Raw genomic sequence first — 21,367 nt, 5'->3', positions numbered from 1 at the left:
CAGATTATCACCGCAAAGAACAGATACAACATACAAGCATTTCGGAAAGGCATATAAAAACACGTACTCGTTTTACGTATTTCCATTTAGTGTTTTCGATAAAATGATAAACTCTAGAATTAATTTTTAAAAAGTTACGATGCTTGCCAACTGTGGTTAAAAGGTTAAAAGGTTGCAAAATATTATAGTACTTAACTTTTTCATATGCAAAAGTACAAACCTCTAAATTATTTTCACGAAGAATAAAATTAAATCTTCCTACAAGATTTTCTACAAATAAAACAAAATAGAATTAAATGCTTATAAGGAAATAGCATTAACCGTCCGAGAATTGTAAAGTATTTTCAGGAAAATTCAGGGTTAGCCAAACATTTAAACCAAAAAATATTGCAGGGAAAGTTATCTAACCCTTAAAAGTTGAAGCAAACACCCATATTAAATAAAGGGTGATGGTGCTCCAATACACTTCTGAGATGACTTCTGCGTTTGAGAAAGCAAGCATATCATCATTTCACTTCAAACGTCTGATCTTTTTTGACGCATTGATAATGTTTTGACCAATCTCCGGGTGTTTAAACTCCAATAATTTATCAAGTTTAATAGAAGCTTCAGAGAAACAGTTATCATCAATACAGGTTTCCGATTTGAGAGCAAAATGAACCTCATTGACGTCTTCATCAAGCTGGAGACAGAAGAGGTGGCTGAAAACCTATATAAAGACAGTACAAATTAAAAACAGTGCTACAACAGAATTACTAGACCCTAAACACAGTAAAGACCTTGCTTTCAGTTGACAAGACATGGTGAAAAAAAAAATCCACAATCAATAACTCATAATTAACACAATAAATGTTTACGTACTCAATAACAACATCCAAGGGAAATAGTGAACGACCTAAAAATGTCTCTTCATAAAGAATGAAATATTATACCAGAAAAAATAGGTTAACATTTTCGATGATACTTAAAATAGAAATTGTATCGTTTGATACCAAAATGATGTCAGTTACCAAGAACGATATCATCTCATATTAGCTAGATAACCAAGATTGTGCACATAATCATGAAATCAAGCACTAATCAAGTATTAGGATTACTGAATCAGGTTAACCTCCCTATCAAAACTAAATAATACTTTTTTTCATTGATTGTACATTTATTTCTCATGCCTACCTATCAAGACTTGTGCAGTGGAGTGTCTTTTGCAGGCATACCCTATCCCGCACATTTAAAGAGCGCATCTCAGACTAATGGAATCCGTGAAAGTCTCGGCCAAGTTGGAAGAGAAGACATGGTCTTGTAGGACCATATCAGCTCTTGTAAGAAGAGAAACAATATTTGTATACCATTTGCAATCTTCAACATAGAGGCCCTTCTACTACCCCAATACAGGACTAATTCTTATAAGTATATCGTATGTCCATCTCATTAATGCAAATCAAGATAATTAAACCAAGAATCAAATCGTGAATCAAAAAGAAAATTTTCATAATTGTAAATCATAACGCATAAAAGAAACAACTGAGAAATGAAAAAATACAATCTGTTTCAACCTCATGTCTATTGGCACTGTTAGGGTTGTCATATCAGAAGTATTTTTTTAGAACTAGGTGGTTTTGTCACGATCTGGTTTGAAAAGGCACTTCGATGGATTAAGAAATAAGGTATATAAACAACCCTTGACCTAAATTTCTAAATATGAGATTTTAGAACTAGTCTAAATAGGTTGGTGTGACTTCAGCCCCTACTGGCACAACAATATTCTAACCTCATGTCCACTTGAATTGTGAGGGTCACATCTGAAATATTGTAGAGCTTGATGGTTTAGTCACGGTTTGTCCTAACCTCATTCAGTTAAAGAGGGTGTTTATAAACCATCTTTGACCTAGACTTCTAAACAATGAGACTTTTGGGTGTGTTCAAACACAAATATATATTCACATTTTGAGGTCAAATAGCCAACAAGGTGTAATATAATTAAAAACCAAATGGAGAGTAAATAATAACAAAAACAAGATCAAACTAGTTGGCTTCCAATAACACAAATTCAACATTACTCCAAAAAAAAACAGTGATGTTGCCACAAAATGGGCTGGAGAGAGCTCTGCAGCAGATATGAAGTTAGAACAATTAGGAGAGAAGTGCACAGATCAGCTGTTGGGGGGCAGCAAATAAGCTGCTTTTCTCCCTTTCTACACAAGTGTTCCAGAAACAAACCAAAAAAGCTTTTGTTAGTAAAGAAAGTTGGGTCATATGACTCAACTCGCTTTGCGTATGACCTGATTCTGTCCAGAATCACATGATTCAGACTATGAACACCATTCTTCCAATGCAGGCAGCAGTTCGCCTCTGGAGCAATTCTCATTGCTAGAGGTCTGAATAGGACGAATCATGTAGTTTACTTGATACTAACTACACTGATGCAGATGTCATTAATCATAAATAAGCATGAAAACTTTCAAACAGCTGAGATTTTCCATCTGAAGACTTGGCCAACTTGGTATTATATTGGGATTATAACTGTTACACTATTTCCATTTCACAAAAGAAATATGGTTTGACACCAACTTGAACTCTTCAAAATAATTATGAATTTATCTCAAATGCCTATGAATTTATATTAAAGAATTACAATTCCATTCCCAATAGAAGATAAGTCATAAATGTTAGAAACAATCTTAGAAAATGGACTTTAAGCCTAACTCAACTTCACAAAACCAACCTGGAACTATAATTTGGTCATATCTTTAGTCAATATGAGATCTCCAACAAACCCCCTCATGTTGAGGATTGAACATTTCAAATGTGAGAATAGAGCGTGATCCCATAGCGGGTGGTATGATAAGCCCAACAAACCTCATTAGGATAGACAATAATATTCTTTAATAACATTTTAAAAATAGACTTTAAGTCTAATTCAACCTCACGAACCTCTTAAGAGAGGTTTGCATCCATTTATATACTATAATTTATTCATATATTTAGTCAATTTTGGATCTCCAACAACTGGTATGATTGATTGTTGCTACAATAGTACAATGGATCATAATTTGAAGCTTCTTTCAGGTTAAGGGATGTCATTGAAAGACCTTGAAAGATATCATCACCTTCTAAGTAGACTTAATTACCTCAGTGTCACTAGACCAAACATTACATATGCACCTAGAATGGCTAGCCAATTACTAAAGGCCCCATGTCAGAGTTATTGGAATGTTGTGATACACATCCATTGATACATTAAGAATGCACAACGTCACAGTTTAATATATGCACATAAATTCAATCCCAAAATTGTGTTATTCTGGTGCTGATTGTTGGGACCCTAGATGTAGGAGGTTCACCTTTGGATGTATTCTCATTGATAGGAACTATATTTCTTGGAGGAGCAAGAAGAAGAAAATTGGGACGCCATTGAAAGACCTTGAAAGATATCATCACCTTGTAGGTAGACTTAATTACCTCAGTGTCACTAGACCAGACATCACATGCACTTAGAATGGCTAGCCAATTATTTCATGTCATTAATTGGATAGAAAAACTTCAAAGGAAAACATATGCTATGCTCTTGGGACTTTCATTTTTATACATGCTGCCAATTCCCGTAGATCTCCTTATATTACCCAACCTAGGAACCCCTGGCCATTATATGATAAATTTTGCTTCAGTGTTATAGATATCGGATAACGGATCATATTGGAGACCTCATAAAACCTTTATAAAGTTGTAACGAAAACCATAACGTCTTATGGCAGAAGGCGTTATGGAAGAGATAAAAAAATGTGTTGTAGATTGCAATAAGTATAATGTTTTAAATGGGCCAAAAGTAGGCCCAAAAAACACTAATTAAGTGGGTTTTGAACTCTTAATTAGGCAGCTCATGCAGCTGCAGTACATTCAAATTTTAATTTGAGTAATTAGGGTTTTATTAGTTAAACTTATTAGAGGTTTTTCAAAAATTAGGTTTAGGGTCTTCTATCTTCTTCATGTGCCGCACACAACAGTCCCTTCTTCATTTTCCGCCGCCATCACAGCATGCGCTGCCGTTGCTTCCACCGCACTAGCTCACTTGCGTCGCTGCCACCGTCTTTTTTGATATTTTTGTTAGCATCCCGAGATGCCAAAAGTGGCCACCATGGGAAAACCACATCGCCACCGCCTTCCGCCATGACGCCACCATAACCGAAAAGTGATAACACTGTTTTTCTTCTAACAAAAAAAGAAAAGGACAAACCTTGTATGATTTTTAGTATTGCTTTTCAACTATAATTGAAGTTTTACCTCCGTAATCCACATAATAAAGCTCAAGTGGTCAACGTAAGTTTCAATTCAAAAATACCAAAAGCACCAAAAGAACTGCATTTAAGTTTTTGACCAAAGGAAAAGAGAGGGGGAAAATAGAGATGATGTTAAACATGCTAATAATAAATCTTTAATCAAACAAATTACAGATCCAGACATTAAAACTCAAAATCCAAACTGAATACTATGGCACTCATTTGTTTTTTTACCTTTTTCATTTTTGAGAGAGCCATATCCTTAATGGCTTGGGACCGTGACACCAAATTGACAATGAAGAGACCGTCCTCCAACAGCTTATCCTTTACAGTCTCAAGAAAAAGCTCATCCAAAAATTCCGGAGCAGGGCATGTCAGTCCCAAGCTGTACAATATATGTAATAAATAAGTTGGATAAAAAGATATTATTTCAAATCCCTTGACGATATCATTTTTTCTTGGTATTCTTTAATATCTTAATGTAATAATTAAATGCATAATTGAATTCACTTTCAAATCCCTTGACGGCCTAATACCATTTTTTCTTGGTATTCTTTAATATCTTAATGTAATAACTAAATGCATAATTCAATTCACCTTGGGTCTGAAGAGTCAACATCAACAATAATAATATCAACTTTTGTAAGTTCTACACCAGCATGAGACACAGTAGAACTTTCATTTAAAGGAGACACTTCATAGCTACGGTCATTTCTTTTTTCATGAACTTGAGCCACTCCAGAACTGTCAATTTCTTGGACAAATTGGATCCCATCAGCTATATGCACCTGGATTCCCCAAATTAAAAAGACTCAATAACCAATATTGTGATCTCCTACGAGACTAATTCAAAAAATTCTTAAATTATTGTGTTTTAGTATTCTGGACAGTCCCCCCACCCCCACAAACAAAACAGAAGTTGTTCAGTCTGTAGTTGCACATTTTTACATACACTCACATTTGAAACTGGTGTTTAGAAAAGCAAAGAAAAAGCATGATATCAAAACTACTTTCAAGAGTCAACATTGTATGATTACTAGGGATGGATAATCTTTTCTTAAAATATTTACTGTTTCATGTGGATATTCGCTTCAATGTAAGTTAGCAATCAACCTTCACTTTGGTCAGTCCTAATTTACATTTATGTTCCACAACACCTCAAGAGAAATACAAAAATACATATTTAACTACCTTTAAGTGTTTATCCTCAACAAAACTGAAGTAGTCCTTTGCAATATCAACAATCACAGGGTCTAACTCCACAGTCTGTAGATAAAAATTGTTATAAAATCATGTGGTATTAATCATTCAGAAGAATAAATCATTAGGGACAAGGTCTGAAATCCAATTATTTTCCCTCCCTATAAAACAGGGAAAAACATATTACCTCAATTTCTAAAAAGGGGACACAACCATGAAGAAACATGGGAAGTAAACCTGCTCCAAGACCTATTATTACTGCTTTTACCTGAGATATGCCACTTCAATATATCAGCAATAATGAAAGAGAGAATGTTTTAGAGCACATAAACTTGCAAAAAATTTGAAACAAGTTAATTTGGCATGTATTTATAATTACAAATTATTGGAAACAACAGTACTTATGTGACTGCGAAATAGTTTGTGCATCACGTGATAATTTATCCTTTCATACATGAATTTCCACTCCGACAAAGACAAAATTCCCTGAAGTTGATACTATATCAGACAAGTGAAATGGCCAAATCAGCATCAGGATAGCCAATTCCATCAATTTTATGCATCATACCTTCCCATCTACTTCAGATATGCACCAAAAAAGTAAATAATTATGTAGTTGTTCCAACACTATCTCTCCACCCACAAAAAGACACTCACTTCAACCATTAACAGTGTAAATAGAGCCCCTAAAGAGAATAGATTTTTACATAATCAGGACTAAAGTGATTAACGCTTAAAATTTTAGGGACTGAGGGTTTACTCATTCCCTAAAAAATGAAGATAAAGCAGAGATTGCACCATAAAAGGTTCTTGATAAAAAATTATATAAATAATTCGAGAATAGTTACTGTAAAAACCATCAACTACACTTTGAACATATCATTAACCAGTTGAATGATTAAATTTTCCAACAGTGGAAATATTTTATCGAAACCAGAAGTTCCTTTACTACAATTTCCCTAAATAAAAGCCAGAAATACTTGCCATTTTCCCACTCGATGCCATATTTTCCATATAAGAAGATATCAAAGTGAATCCAGAAATAATTCCTGTATGATAAGAACTAGCTACATAGCCATGATAGACTGTCAACTGATTACTTGCTCCTGCAAAAATCAAGAAAAAAATTAGAGGCAAGAGAAACACAAAGCAAATATTGCAAGCTAAAAACAGGAACAGTTTTGAAACTCTAAAAATCCTCTCTCTAATACTGTTGTTAAACCATTTTTAGCATATCATTTTCATCCAAAATCCTCTTTGCATAACAAACATTTTAAGTAATAATATTTTATGATTTATCTATATTATATAATGTAATTATATGCTAATTTCATATTTTTTTAAACAGTTTTAAATATTTCAAGTACTTTATAATCTTTAATAGAATAAAATATAAAAAATCCTCCAAGAAAAAAAATTGTACTTATCTATGATTAATTGATATTGTTTGGATTGGACATTGGCCAATCTAAAGTGCAAGCCTAATACCTACTACAAAGTCTGACCCAAAAAGCAACACCCACTCTGACCAAAAAACCAAAGAAACTCCTGTCTTACTCTATGACAGTCAAAATACAGTGACCATTGTTCATAATCCTGTTTTTCACAGTAGCACTAAACACATGGAAGTTGGTGTCTTTTTTGTTTGTGACAAAGTTCTCTCCAAACAACTTCAAATCTATCATATTCCAGCCTTGGATCAATGAGCAGATTTGCTCAAAGACAAACTCAATGTGACGAATTCTCATGCCTCTCCACCTTGAGTTTGAGGGGGGCTATTAGAATATCTTAGAATAAAACAAAATATGAGATTTATTTTCTCTCTCTGTGTATCTTTTGTTACATTGTTTCTCTCTGGTTTTTTATTTCCAGCTGTCCCCTTTGGTGAATCTGTTCAGGAGTATTTTGGTCTTTTAACTTTCAAGCGTAGCTTCTATAAAGATTCCCTCTCTATCCAGCTTTAAACAATAATCACATTAGTTCTAAGAAACATGCTATATGGATGGTTTTGGTAGAGTATTATGAAAATGTATGCCCAATAGGTGTCACAAATTGCTTATCTACCTTTCACATGATATTTTTTGAACCATTATGAGAGAAGTGTCTAGTTGAACCCTGTACCAATTAGACTAGGGGCCTATTTAAGACGAACTTTCCACAAGGACTTCTAGAAAAGAGGTATAAAGAAAAAATGAAATTGACTTCTCCAAAAATTAAAACTCTCATATAGTTTCTCCAAATTTTATTTTTAACTTGTGCATAATCTCATTTTAACTTATGGGGAAGTCAATTTCATTTTTTCTTCATAATTTTCCCTTCTAAAAGTCTTTACGGAGAAGCTTGTCCAAATAGCTCTAAGACAGAATAATGAAATCAATGTTTTGACCAACAAATCTATTGATGATTTAATATATAACTCAGGCCCTCTCATCGGATTCACATTGTTAAGGAAGAGATATCCAATTCAGCACTAAAAGGTTTGTCCAATTATCAGTGTGAAATGAAGCATAGGAAGGAAGTCTGCACAACTTAATAGATTACACAACACTATCCACAACATTTTATAGAAGAAAAAAATAGCAACTGAAGGGTTACAATGAGATCATTACTATCAGGCCTCGTTAAATTTACATAGAAAATCAATTTTGCATCATGAACACATTCAAATGTAAAATGTGGCTAAGATTAATTTGGACATGCATCTCAATCATTTTCAATGGTTCAAATGAATTCTACCCAAATATAAAATAATTGAACACTTTATGATATGCATCATGTATTAACAAACTTGGGCTATGTTTGCAACACTTGCAGGAGTTGCATCAGCAGTAAACATTGAATAATTTTAATACACCAGAGGGAAGAGGAAAATAATTACCAACATTGTGTCTCTGAGATCCACTTTTTCTAGATTTGGGAGATGCATTGTTTTTCTTCCTCCCTGACTCACTAACCAATTTTGTAGGCAGCAGTTCACCTTTTAGAAGAGCTTCAGACTGCACCAAATTTGCAGCTCTCTCGAAAACAAGGCGACGAAAGACCAACTCTCTAGAAGGAAACATACAACTGACTTTACTATCAACATTTTCATAAATTACATCTTCAACAATAATTGATCCAGTTAATGAAGATGTGACCTGCAAAAGACACAACCATAAATGATATAAGGAGAATATGGGGATCATTTTAAATCAAGCAAGCCTTCACAAGAATTAGCATATGTAAAAAATAGGAATCACACAAGTGAAAGACTAGTGGATATTTCATTTTTATTTCTTATGGATAAAAGTAGCGTTTCAAAAAACTTAAAACAAAGATGTAAAATTATTCCTAGATCAATAAAGGTGGATAAAAAGAAAAATAATCATATTAAGAAATGAGACCAGTAGAGCCCCAACTCCCTCTAATGACCAACAAAACCAAGGGCTGAACACCATAAGAAGAAGCTTGATAAGAAGTAAAGAATGATGTCTCTTGCAGAATGCTGGAGATAATAATCTCACAGCCCTCTTAGGCTGAGAGAGACTTGAAGTACGCAAGGGAAACAAAAACTTAATTTTATTGATAAAAATTACACTCAGAGCTACTCTATTTGTAACAATCAATCTCTCTAAAATAGGGAAACAAAATATGCTAAAACAAAAACGAAGATTCTAAAGATACTTTATCTTAATACAAAGACCCCGAAGATATTTTTATCCCAATAAACCATTAATTACAATACTCCCCCTTAAGTTGGTAAATGAATATCAATCATTCCCAACTTGCCCACAAGAACCTAACCTGCCATGAGGAAACCCCTTAGTGGGAATGTTTGTTATTTTTAGTCCTATAGAGACATGGGTTGTAACCACAAGGCCTCTGTCTAGATTATCTTGATGAAGTGTCTGTCAATTTCAATATGTTTAGATAACAATTTTCTAATGTAAGGGAAAGAAGAAACTCTATGGAAGAGATAAATTCCTGGAGTGGTTGGGAGGCAACAATGGAACTTCCCAGCGATAGGCAAACCATACTACCTTACAACATAAAGAAACAAATCAATCCATTGCTCCAACTCAACCACATCATGATATAAAACCCTACAAAGAGGATCTTTCTTGACCGTATAATGAATCGTAAGATTCATAAACATTAAAAAAGTTAATATATACTTAAATATATAAGATATGTATACATGCAAGATATAATAAATTATATATATATACCACACAATTTCACCAAAACAACCTCTAAAAAAATAATGTGGTGCATACATGTTATTAAACAAATTCTGTCTATCTTTTTTTATTTACTCATTTTTTAAAATCCACACTGATTCACACAATACAGAATCGTTTCATTTCACGATTCAGCGATTCTTTGTGCGAATCGCACGATACAGCTATGAAAAAGATTCTTCAAACGATTCGTATTGTGGGAGGGTGAAACCGTATCGTTTCGTACGATACGTATCGTGAATCGTAAGATACTAACTACTATGCTCTAGATCGTGTACTCTTAGAATTGTTTATATTATCTTATGAGCAAAAGTTGTTTTGTGTTGTATCCAAGGGGTTTATTTTTTCTCTTTCCTTAAGCTTCTATTTTAAGCTATTGATCCTTATAACTATACGAATATGAATAAGTAGAGAGATTTAAGTAAGGATCTCTTAAACTCTTTTCCTTGTATATTCTCTTTAAGTTACCTTGTTCATGAAGTATAAGAGTTCATTCAATATTGTTGACCCTATGGCTTAGAGTTCTCAGATTCTAGATTCAAGAGCAACAAATCACATGACTCCATTTCCTATTCGCTTCAACTCAAGTCAAAACAACTAGAGATCAATTTACTAGAGTTGCAAATGGTGGTGTACCCATATGTGGATCCAAGAATACAACTTTAGAACCATTCTATTAAAGGATTTTCTTATGTTTAACCACTATCCAATAATTTTCTCTATACCGAAACTTACAAAAGAATTGCACGGCTCATTAACACTTTTCTCTTATTGTTGTATTTTTCAAGACATTGTCTCTAGGAAGATGATTTTAATTTTTAAAAAGAAGAATGAGTTGTATATGTTCAATTCTAATGATAAAAAAAACATCCAACAAGCAACATCAAAAACATGGGCTAGTTCCCAAATATGGCTTCATCATAGAAGATGTGTACATCCCCCAGTTAACCTTCTCAAATCCTTGTTTCCTCATTTGTCTACCAAAGAGCCTAATAAGTCGTTCAAATAAGATATTTATCAATTGCCAAAGCACTACCAGGCATCTTATCCCATTAGTAATAATGAAAGTAATTCCTAATTTGAGTTAATTCACTTTTATGTTTGGGGAGTTATCTTGGAATATATTTCAACCCCTTTCTTGTCATGGCAAAGCCTGTGTTGGAGATTTCTTCATAAAGCATAACAACCTCCAAATTTCTTCCCTCGTTGTAGATAGTGGATTATAAGGATGCCCTTAATATCTTTGTATTAATTAGTAGAAAATATCGTTTGAATCTTCATATTCATTTAAACATATTTTTATTTCCTCATTATAGAGAGTTTAATTGTTACAAATAGAGGTGATAGAGAATATAATCAGTAATTTTTATCAATAAAATAATTATTTATTTTCTTACATAGTTCAAGTTGGTATTAGATTTCCATGTCGCCCTCTATTAAGACCACCCACAAGTATCGAGTCTCACTTGAGATTTATAGTCTTTAATGTGAAGAGTTGTGTTGAAGATCTCACATCTACTAGAGATATGACAAATTAGAGTATATAAACGAGCGCAAACCTCAATTTACAAGACTTACAAGTTGGTTTGTATGGTTGAGTTAGGTTTAAAGTCTACTTTCTAAGATCCCCTTAAAACAAAAAAAATAAAAATACTTCTTACAATGGTGGCAATATTTATTTTCCTAAGATTGATACCCTATTTCGATCATACTCAAGGTTCAAACCATGTTGGAATGTGAAGATTCTTCCTCTTTCCATGACTTCAACATGTGAAGCAGCATCTACTTTATACATCTTCAGATTTTGGTAATGATTTAGTTCAATTCACATCACAACCCATTCAAAATTCCATATATTTTGATATAGACAAAGGACCATGTTTCGTATTAAACACTATGCTATCAATGTCATAGCAAGCAGAAAAATCTTTTATCAATGAGAAAGTGTTATTTTAAGTCATTCCACATCTCTTTAACAAAGGAATAGAACATATAGTTTCAACTTATCTCAAGAACCATGGAATGTCACATCCAGGTCACAAACCGTCAATCTTCATTATCCCAACTCACAAAATTAGTGTCATGTGACCCTAGTCCTCCACCCTCAATGTTATCTTATCTTAACCATCCTTTGAGAATTCTCTAAATTTACTACATCCACTGCAAATGATTTCATCCATCAAACCAATAGGTACCCACCACATTTACAAGATCATTAAAACCCTAAGGGATGAATTTCACCATCAACATTGTAAAAAAAATAGGAAACAATGCCGTAGATATACTCAAAGAAACCCATTTGGCAAGAGAACTAAAAAACTCGACTCTACTCAAAACAGGGCCAAATGGGAAGTTATCTTCTTATGAACTCAAGGGTGAGTTTCCTATGGCAATGGCGGTAAGTGGGAGTCTTCAGAAATACATATGTGGGTTGTGGCATATGGTGACTCCTTAGAGGACGTGACTAATAAGCATTGTGATTGCTAACGTGGGGCGCATCTCTCTAGCCCACCATCAACCCCAACAATAGAGGTAGCTAGCAAACAACAATGATATGTGGTTGTTTCTCTATTTGTATCACAACAAAAACAAGGAAATACTTTTGTTGGTAACAGTCACAATTATTACATTGAGCTCCTCTATATGTAACAACCAATCTCTCTAATACAACAGAGTTCACTAGATCAAATTCAAAATAACAAAACAGAAACAGCCTTATGTTTATTCTTACTAACCTTGTGAATGATGTTTCGTTCCTTGAGCCCCTCACTTGCCATCATGAAACTGTAGGCATGTATTCAAGAGTTTGAGAAAAAATGTAATTCATTTAGTGTTAAATGTGAGTTTGTTTCAGCTTATTTTGAAGAAACAGTAGCTTATTAGTCAACTTCTAAAGAGAGATTTTGACAAAAACAAAGCAATTCCACAGGAATAATCTGAACCTAACATGCTAAAAGTAAGACAACAGCACATGTAAAGAATGGTTTACAGTATAGTAACTGCTATAATGCATAAGAGAACATGTTTAATATTTTGGTATCCATAGAAAACAGGAAAAAAACTAATTATGTTAACATAAATAAATGACAAAACACAAAAGTGCAACTGTACAAGATACATACGGTATTTGAGCTCCATTCTCATTTCCTGCAGGTGCCAGTGGTGTAACCAATGGAGACAAATCCTTCTAAAAAGGGATGACAAAAGCAATTCAGTAAAAACAACAACACAGTTAACATTTAAATGCCATGTACATGAAGTATAACTTAAGAGGATGTTTCTACCTGAATCTCCTCCATGCTGGTATCTGAATGGCTGGCATCCAAGAAAACCTAAACTCACAGATCAGCCAGGAAGCTTCAATTACAAAAGTAACGTGACATACTAAAAAATACCCATAAATTGTAATTTTATTAATAGCATGGTACCATTATGAGGCGAGCAGCTTTGGAGCTTCTAACCACCATCCACTGTCCTTCTTCAGAATAGAAAAGCCATTCCCGTGCACGAATCTGAGATTTAACATTCAGTCAAGAAATTCAAACAGAATAAGTTCATAATTGGAAGTCCTAGGTGTAAACTGCAGATAGATATCAAAGAAGAGTTGACATCCTGTGGAATCAGCTCTATAAATACATATTGATGCACATTGTACTCAAAATAATAAATAAATAAATAAAATTAAATGAAAAAAAAAACCTAAGAAATAGTCAAAACCCCTTCTATCTGCCAACAAACCAGTATCCCTACCTCTATAATTAAACATGCACACTCAAAAACAAAACAACTATGCAATCAACAAAAATGTAAAAGACATCTCTGCTAAAACACACCTTAGGCACAATGAAAATCCCACAATGATATGTAAAAGGGTCAGCCAGTTCCTCAGCATCAAGAATTACAGCTCTATAAGAAAAAGTAGAGTACCCTTGTCCACCCAAAGATATCTGCAATCGCCGACCTTGAGAAAGCTTTAGCAGATCCTCTTGCAGATCTTCCACAGAATATAATATCCCAGAGTCACTAGAGTACTTTTCACGAATTTCATTCTCATTTTGAAGGGCTTCACTAAAACCAGAAACCTTGCAAAAATGATAAAGAAAACAGAAACGGAAATAATAAAAAGTTAAGTTAGAAATAGAATATCTACAAGATATCTTAGAAAACCTTCACAGTATTTTTAAAATATTGTGCATATATTATATTACTAACTGGTCCTCTGAGCTCTAACTAAAAAGCGATCCAGAGAGATGTCACCAATTATATTGCGTTTCCTAATCTATTTTCCTGATGAGTTTAGGATTAGAAATCTTTTTACTTAGTGGTTTGAACTTGCATTAGCAGTGCTATATAATACATGGACTAATTCTCTGAATAAATAACCATAAGTACTTTGTATCTTACATCAAATGAACTCCATATCACAATATTCAGAGCCCTTTATCTACTCCTCCTTCCTATATAAACCTTACAACTTTAACAACTAACATTAATAATCCATAAATCCTTATTTCAAAGAAAGTTCTTATGCCCATGAGAACTCAACAAAAAGTAGAAATAGTGCAGATATTCTACCTGTTGCGAATTACAATTAAGTGAAGAATTATGAAGCAATGATGTAATCTGATGCATTATAGTAGATAGCTCCTTCTCCACAACCACCATAAACGTTTGAAGGCTAGGTTTAGCAGAAGACTTTAAAGGTATGGCATCAACACTCATTTTCCACCCAAGTCGGAACTTCGAGAAAAGTAGATCTGGAAACCGTGAATTAATTATATTTCCGGTCACACAAAACCAAGCATGACAAAAAAGGAAAAAGATAGCATGAAAAAGAGTAGCAAATCATTTCATTGCAATGCAGAGGAAGAAAACACTGATACAATCAATTGAAACAGAAACTAAGATAACAACAGCATATCCTCTAGTTTTGATAGCATGTTTCTTTTATAGCAAGTCATACAGGAGTTAGGAAGGGTTATGTGCTATAAACAGTTTATAAGGGTAACTAACAAAACCAAAAAATAAATTATGACTCCATGTTCTGTGGAGTTGAGGAAGTGCGTACTCCATGCAACCTTTTTCCAAGTATCACTCAGCCAGCATTCATATATTTCTAATACATAAAGGAAAGTTCGGAATGCAGGTACCACGTATGAACATTGTTCCATGTATATTTTACTGAAAACTAATGTGGCTTACACACAAACAAAGAGAAAATCAAGGCTACCTGACATCCAATATGAAAAATAAAATAGAAAAGGACAGTCAGATGGATGTTGTTAACATGCTTGGAAATGATACTTCGTATGATAAGAATGAGCTGAATGATGCCTGTAAGAACAAACTCAACACTACAACTAAACCCTATCCAGATTCAATTAACGAAAGACAATTCAAAGTTCAATTAAAGAAAAACAACGGTTCTGTAATTGAAGCAAGTACTAAAAGCAGTCAAAAAACACCATCACAACTTGTTAGTGACTTCAATTATATTATCTGCATATCACATTTTTTTCACTAACATTTTATAGTAAGAAATTCTTCGGAGAACTTACTTAGTACATGAGATTCAGCCAGAGTGAGGCACACAAACTTGCCCCCAGGCTTTAAAACTCTCTTCACCTGACAATTAAAAAAATACCGACACAAATTAACCAATCCACAAAATCAATTATTATTTAGGCTATGTTTGTATCACTTCTCTACAAGCAAGGAAAATAAGAAGGTAAAATTCATTGAATTTCTTTGCAATTAAACTGTAATAGAAGAGTGATCTCCCATCCAACTTCTCCAAAAACTAATGTGCTTTGACTTGGGGAAAGCCTAATCCATTTTACATTCTTATTATATTCTCTTAAAAGCAGCAGTTCAACTTTAATAACAGAGCGTTCTCTCGGCCAACTTCTCCAAAAACTATTGCGCAAAACAAAATAGAGAAAAACCTACCTCAGATAGGTACTGCTTCCCCAATTTGGGGCCAAGTTCGGGCTCCATCAAAGCATCTAATCCACCTTTATCAATAACCGCAATGAAGCTCTCGTCCTCGAACTGCACCATCCAAAAGAAGAACCGGTAAAAAAAAAAAGCCACAAGAACAGCAAAACAAAAAGAGCGAGCGGGGAGGGACCTGCATGGCAGTGATGTCCATGACGCGCCAGCGCATGAGCGGGCGGTCGCGGACGTTGCGGCGGAGCATGTCGGAGATGACGACCTTGGAGAAGTCGACATTGGTGATGGCGGTGTGGCCGGCGTCGTAAAGGTGCTCGGAGAGGCGGGAGTTGCCGCAAGCGGGGACGAGAAGGGGGAGGGGGGGAGGGTGTGGTAGGGTACGGAGGAGGGAGAGGAGAGGGTCTCGGAGGTGGGGCCACTCCGCGTACCACTCGAAGGAATCGGCGCGGAGGGTGAAGAACTTGTCCCAGTTCTCTTTGCTGGTGAAGTCTCCAAGGGTTTCAAGAATGTCTTCTGCTGCTGAACCTTTCTTCTTCGCCTTTGATCCCATTCTCTCACCTTCTCCTCTGCTTCTGTCACTATCCCACTCTGGGTTTCACTTCGCTCTATGCTACCAAACCCCTCCAAAACCCTTATTCCACAAGCGTCTCACTCAAAATCTCTCCGACATAAATAATCTTTTAATTTTTGTTTACTTCATAAATTCCTAGTCATTTCAATTTTATCTCTAATTATTTTTCCAATTCATAAAAATAGTGTAGGGGTTTGATGGTTTTGGGCAGTGGAATAGCTAACAAAGTATTCAATTTTGACAAGAGTAAACATATTCAGGTGGTTTTATTTTTTACTTAAATATTTTTTTATTTTTTATGTTCATTCTCCTTAATTTATAGATTATATGTTTTTTTTTCATCGATACCCTTCTCCGTGTAATTTTGGAAATTTTGTTTTGAGTCCCAAACCTCCTCGCCACATCCTCTCTTCCTCTCCATTTATCAAAATCGACTCTTTTACTTTTTCATTTCTTTAAGTCTTGTGTCACTCCTCAATTTTACTCTCATGATATAAGAAGTAAGTTTAAGTTAAATGTTTTTGTTGTCAACATTTTTTCCCAGTATTTGTTTGTTTCTAGGGATGCTCATAATGTGGGCAAGCATCTCATACAATTTGTAGTACCATAAGTGATGGAAATTGCTTCTTCTTCTAATAGTCTTCTTTATGATTTATTTTTTTTTAATGAAAATTGGAGGAAATTTGTTTAGAGAAGCATTTTGAATATTGTGGTTGAAAAGAAAGAGAGAAACATGTAAAAGTGAGAGGTGATGAGAACTCACTATGAAAGAGTCTATGTTAAGTCTTGAAGGAGACTAACCTAAGGAAAACTTAAGAACAACTAGAATGACCAAAAATGGGCAGCATTTTATTACTAATTCTCATTTACAAAAAATACAAGACAAAAACACTTTTCTTTATACAAGACTTGATCATCCTAAAGGAGAAAATTGTGGGGGAAGCTTTAAGTTGAAACTTGGAGCTCAAGTCTAGTCATGCCTACCACGTAAGTGAAACTTGGAAGGCAAGCTATAAAACCTTAGCTTTAAGCCCAAGTTAGAATGCACCTTCCCTTATATGACTAAGTTATGGTTTCTCTTAGGTCATTAGAAGCTCAATTGAAATCCTAGCTAGGTTTTAGAAAACCATAATCTAACATAGGCTCAAATACAAGCCCAAAATCCTATTCTATTTAGCCTAATTATGCTTTTACTCTTATTTTTATATAAGACTACTCCTATACATTTTTACAAGACTAAAAAGAAGGAAAAAGTTATTAATATTTTTCTTTCAAATGTTGATTCTTCATCTAAGAGGCTTCATCTTCTCCTCTCCTCTTAGCCAAAGGTGTGGTGGTTGGATGATCTTCCATCAATGAAAAACTAGGTTAACCAACTTATGTATTGATTTAACCATAATCTACAACTTCGTTAACCAATGTTTTCTAATACTAATAAACATGAAGTTTTGTTCTTTAACCTTGTTTTTGGAACACATAAGCATCATCTTTGCACTATTCCCATGTGTCTACCCCAATTCATGTAAAATCACAATGACTCTTCATTACCATAATAACAAAGTGGTGTGCTAATTTAACCAAAATCTTGCCCTTCTTTAACCTATATATTTTGGTACTTGATGGGGGTTTGGTTTTAATCAACCAACTCCTTTATATACTCGACAAGTGGACCAAGTCAATTGTAATACATTTGAGGGTTGTCGTATCCATAAAGAATTAATGTTTATCACAGTAGATATATCTTTCAAGATGAAGTGGTGTGTAAGAGAGGTTGATTGCATATATTTTGTAAATAACTATTATAATAATACTACTATGATTTCTAGATCGAAGGGTGAAACTTTGACAAAATAATGAAGTAAAGAAATAACATTATAACACATATGTTGGGATTGAAAGAGCTTTATGAATCCTCTTTATTATTGTTATTTATGAACATTATGTTTATTCAAACTCTTTGTTCCTTATGGCCAAACCAGGTTGATTCCTTGCACGAGGTCATATAGAACAATAAGTCATTGTTATAGTTTATTTTTGCAGTAAGATGGAACATTTCACCATAGTCTCTACTCCGCGCACTACGACCATTGAATCATATGGTTGATTGATTAGGGTTCAGATACATGAAATCGCCTTTCGACCCTGGTTGTTCATCACCATTGAGCATTAAGCCTACTACCAAATCCAAGGATTTAGAATTTCAAAGAGAAACAAAATATTCATAAACAACAATAACTTAAGGAATATCACATTAGTATTCAATTCCAATAGGATAGGTTTAACAACTCATAATAAGATCTTACAATGAATACTCACAATGAGAAGCTAAAGAATAACAAACATGGATCCTTTAAATGTTGTTGGCCAACTCAGGCTCTTGATCCTTTCATCCAGAGTCTTGTTTAGGCTTTAACCTTGAGACTTTCTTATGCTTCTCAATGCCTCTTTTCCTTGATGGTTTGGAATGTTGCCATGAGGTTTCTATTTATAACATTTTAGAATGAGACTTAAAGGGGTTCATGAGATTTAGTGTTCGCTTAGTGCAGGCCAATTCGCTCAGCAGATTAGATTTCTTCATGCTGAAGGAATTTTTTGGGCTTCTTGGGATTCTCAAACTCAGAATTTGACATAAATTTTCTTCAAGTTAAGCCAACACTTTGTTTTTTCTTGGTCATGAAGTAATTTTGGTTTGGCTTAGGCTTCAAGCAAACTCTTATTCAATTTTTGATGGAAGAGGGTTTCAAGCCTTTCCAAAGCGAATTTGAACTTTCTTCATAATGAAAGACCCTCTACGCTCAGCCCTTTTGGTTTCACTAAGCCTTTTAAGCTTTAAACTTCTTTATTTACTTTGGTCTCAATCTGCTCAGTGTTAGAATATATGGCCTTAAACAAGAGGGGAGGTGAATTGTTTATGAAAGATTTTCACAAACTTTGAAGGTATAAAGAAGTTCAATGCAGAATCACAGATACAAAAATCTAGAAAGCAATCAAACAAAACTGTTTAAGTTGATTAACAAAAAATCAACCGGTTTTTTTTGCAATTTAACTGATTGTTTTTATCAACAAAGTTAAAAACAACTTAAAAAAGCAGAATTTAAATGAGTTCAGGGCAAGAGAAAAGCACACAAGCAATTTATACTGGTTCACTCTTATCCCAAGAGCTACATCCAGTCCCCAAAAACCACTAGGTATCTATTATGCAATCAAAATTCAGATTACAAACACACCACCAAAGAAGTGACCTTTAACACCTCAAGTCGCACACTTCCTTTGGCACACAAACTGATGGAGATCAAGCTAAAGTGGACATGGAGGCCAATCAACAAGATCAAGAAGAGGTAGAGGCACAAATGGAGGACGCCCATGGAGGTCAAAGCCCACCTCAAAGGCTTACAAGAAGCATGTTCAAAGCTTTAGGAGCTAGGGGACAATTATTTTCTCTTTTTGTAATTTCTTTGGTTGAAGGTGCTTAGAGGGAAACATTAGAAACCTCTGTTGTTATAGCATCTTGTAAGTTTTAATTAGGAGCTTTAGGAGGGGGGGTGCGTTAGTAGATAGGTGTAGGAGTAGAATAGGAGGTGCCAAAGTGAAGGAAGAGGTCACACCTTCCTCATGCCTTGTAATTGGCGCCGGTTCTAGAACTTTTTAGGAGGGAATTTTTGAATTTGTGTAGCTTGCATTTCAGCACCTTAGGCTATAAATAGAGGTGCTCCCTTTGTAAAATTCATATTTGAATTGAGAGTAAAGAAACTATACTCAAATTTTGAGTGAGCATTGGAGAGCTTTTGAGCCTTCTTCTCTAGTCTTATCTTGAAGGATCCATGGTGTCCTCAAGTGGCGACAGCACACTCATCTAGGAGCAACCATCCTTCTAGTGGCGTGATCATCCAACCTTGCATCCATCTTCATGAGCATTCTCTTCTCCTTCCTTCCTTTTCTTTCAATTGTTCATGTTGTCTTGTGTTCTTGAGTTTTTGGTTCGGTTGTTCTTATTTTCCAACAAGTATTTTCAGTTCTTTGCCTTTTAATTTCATTGTGTTCGGTTCAGTTTGTTTCTTATCCAATTCTATTCGGTGTTTTTAAGTTTTACCTCTTTTTGTTGGTTCAATTTGACAATATGAGGAACTTCCATGTGAGTTTGGGATTTGGTGCTAGTTTTGGTGAGTTCTTGTCTTAGAACATTGATCCAATTCTAAGAAAAAGTGCCTAACAATTGTCCAACTCAAGTTGATTCCTAAGAATGTCAAGAATCATTCTCTTCTATGTTATTGGAATCACATCACAAACACCACAGAAATCATAACACCCTCTGATTATGCACTTACACGCCAGTATTCAGAAATACAAGAGATACATAAAGGATTACACCTGATGAAGATCAAATCAAAAGATTACAGCAATCTTATTCCACTTCTTTGAGAAAACCCAAAAGCTTGAATTCAAATCTTGAAAACTCAAATCTGTTTTCACACTTTCACAAATGTCTCAAAATTGTTATCTTTTTTTAGGAGCATATAACAACCTTTTTAAATACTCCAAAAGATGTTAAAAACATTTCAAGCAAGAGATTATTCAGTTAGAAAACATTTAAAACTGATTTGCAAACATAACAGAAATTTTGTTATGTATTTTCAACAAACAATCGGTTGAATTTTCGAAACAACCGATTGAATTGGTTTGACAGCAAAGTCAACCGAGTCAAACAACTTCAAACCCTTTTCAAAAACCAGTAAGTGTCAAACAACCGATTGAAACGATAAAACAACTGGTTGTTTTTCCACTTCTTTATAAAACAATCTTTTTTCAAAAAGGTTTTGATTCCAAACTGTTTTAGATTCAAACAAATAGTGGATTACACATTAATCTACCCAAATCCCACGCACACAAGCAGCAACTTCAGCCTTCCATCAAACACCATGGATTTGGAGACTTCAAAGTTTCAAGATCATCCCTGATCAACACTCAGCATATGTAGAAGTACTAAGCATTTTAAGTGTTTTTCATGATCATTTTTCTCTAGACTCGATAGGAAGCAAGAGGAACCAAGAGATAGAAAAACACAAAGGTTAAGAGGATCAAGTGAGATTCGGAAAGGGGTTTAGATATAGAGGTTCAACTGGTTTAGACTCAGGATTCTAAACTTCATAATC

At 34.4% G+C, this 21,367-nt stretch overlaps 1 protein-coding gene across 1 annotated transcript; it reads right to left on the bottom strand.

The window, feature by feature from the left end:
- Positions 1–266: 266 nt before the first annotated feature.
- On the bottom strand, positions 267–16,334 carry LOC137806449 (uncharacterized). Its single transcript, XM_068606584.1, has 16 exons — positions 15,825–16,334; positions 15,644–15,745; positions 15,253–15,319; positions 14,270–14,451; positions 13,528–13,776; positions 13,123–13,206; positions 12,979–13,026; positions 12,817–12,881; positions 12,430–12,478; positions 8,353–8,611; positions 6,459–6,580; positions 5,662–5,742; positions 5,466–5,540; positions 4,872–5,062; positions 4,509–4,659; positions 267–709 (listed from the first exon to the last, which is right to left on the bottom strand). The coding sequence occupies exons 1-16, from the start codon at positions 16,194–16,196 to the stop codon at positions 512–514; spliced, it is 2,295 nt and encodes a 764-aa protein (XP_068462685.1). The 5' UTR covers positions 16,197–16,334; the 3' UTR covers positions 267–511.
- Between the last annotated feature and the right edge of the window lie 5,033 nt (positions 16,335–21,367).

The sequence above is a fragment of the Phaseolus vulgaris genome, chromosome 3 (genome assembly GCF_000499845.2).
Source record: "Phaseolus vulgaris cultivar G19833 chromosome 3, P. vulgaris v2.0, whole genome shotgun sequence".
Classification (NCBI taxonomy): Eukaryota; Viridiplantae; Streptophyta; class Magnoliopsida; order Fabales; family Fabaceae; genus Phaseolus; species Phaseolus vulgaris.
This window is presented reverse-complemented; position numbering and strand designations above follow the sequence as displayed.

Coding starts and splice junctions, on each gene's coding strand:
- LOC137806449 (XM_068606584.1), bottom strand. CDS start 16,196: ATGGGATCAAAGGCGAAGAAGAAAGGTTCAGCAGCAGAAGACATTCTT. Junction 8,612..12,429: donor AACGAAACATCATTCACAAG/GTTAGTAAGAAT, acceptor TGTCTTTTGCAG/GTCACATCTTCATTAACTGG. Junction 5,063..5,465: donor TTGAGGATAAACACTTAAAG/GTAGTTAAATAT, acceptor TGGGGAATCCAG/GTGCATATAGCTGATGGGAT.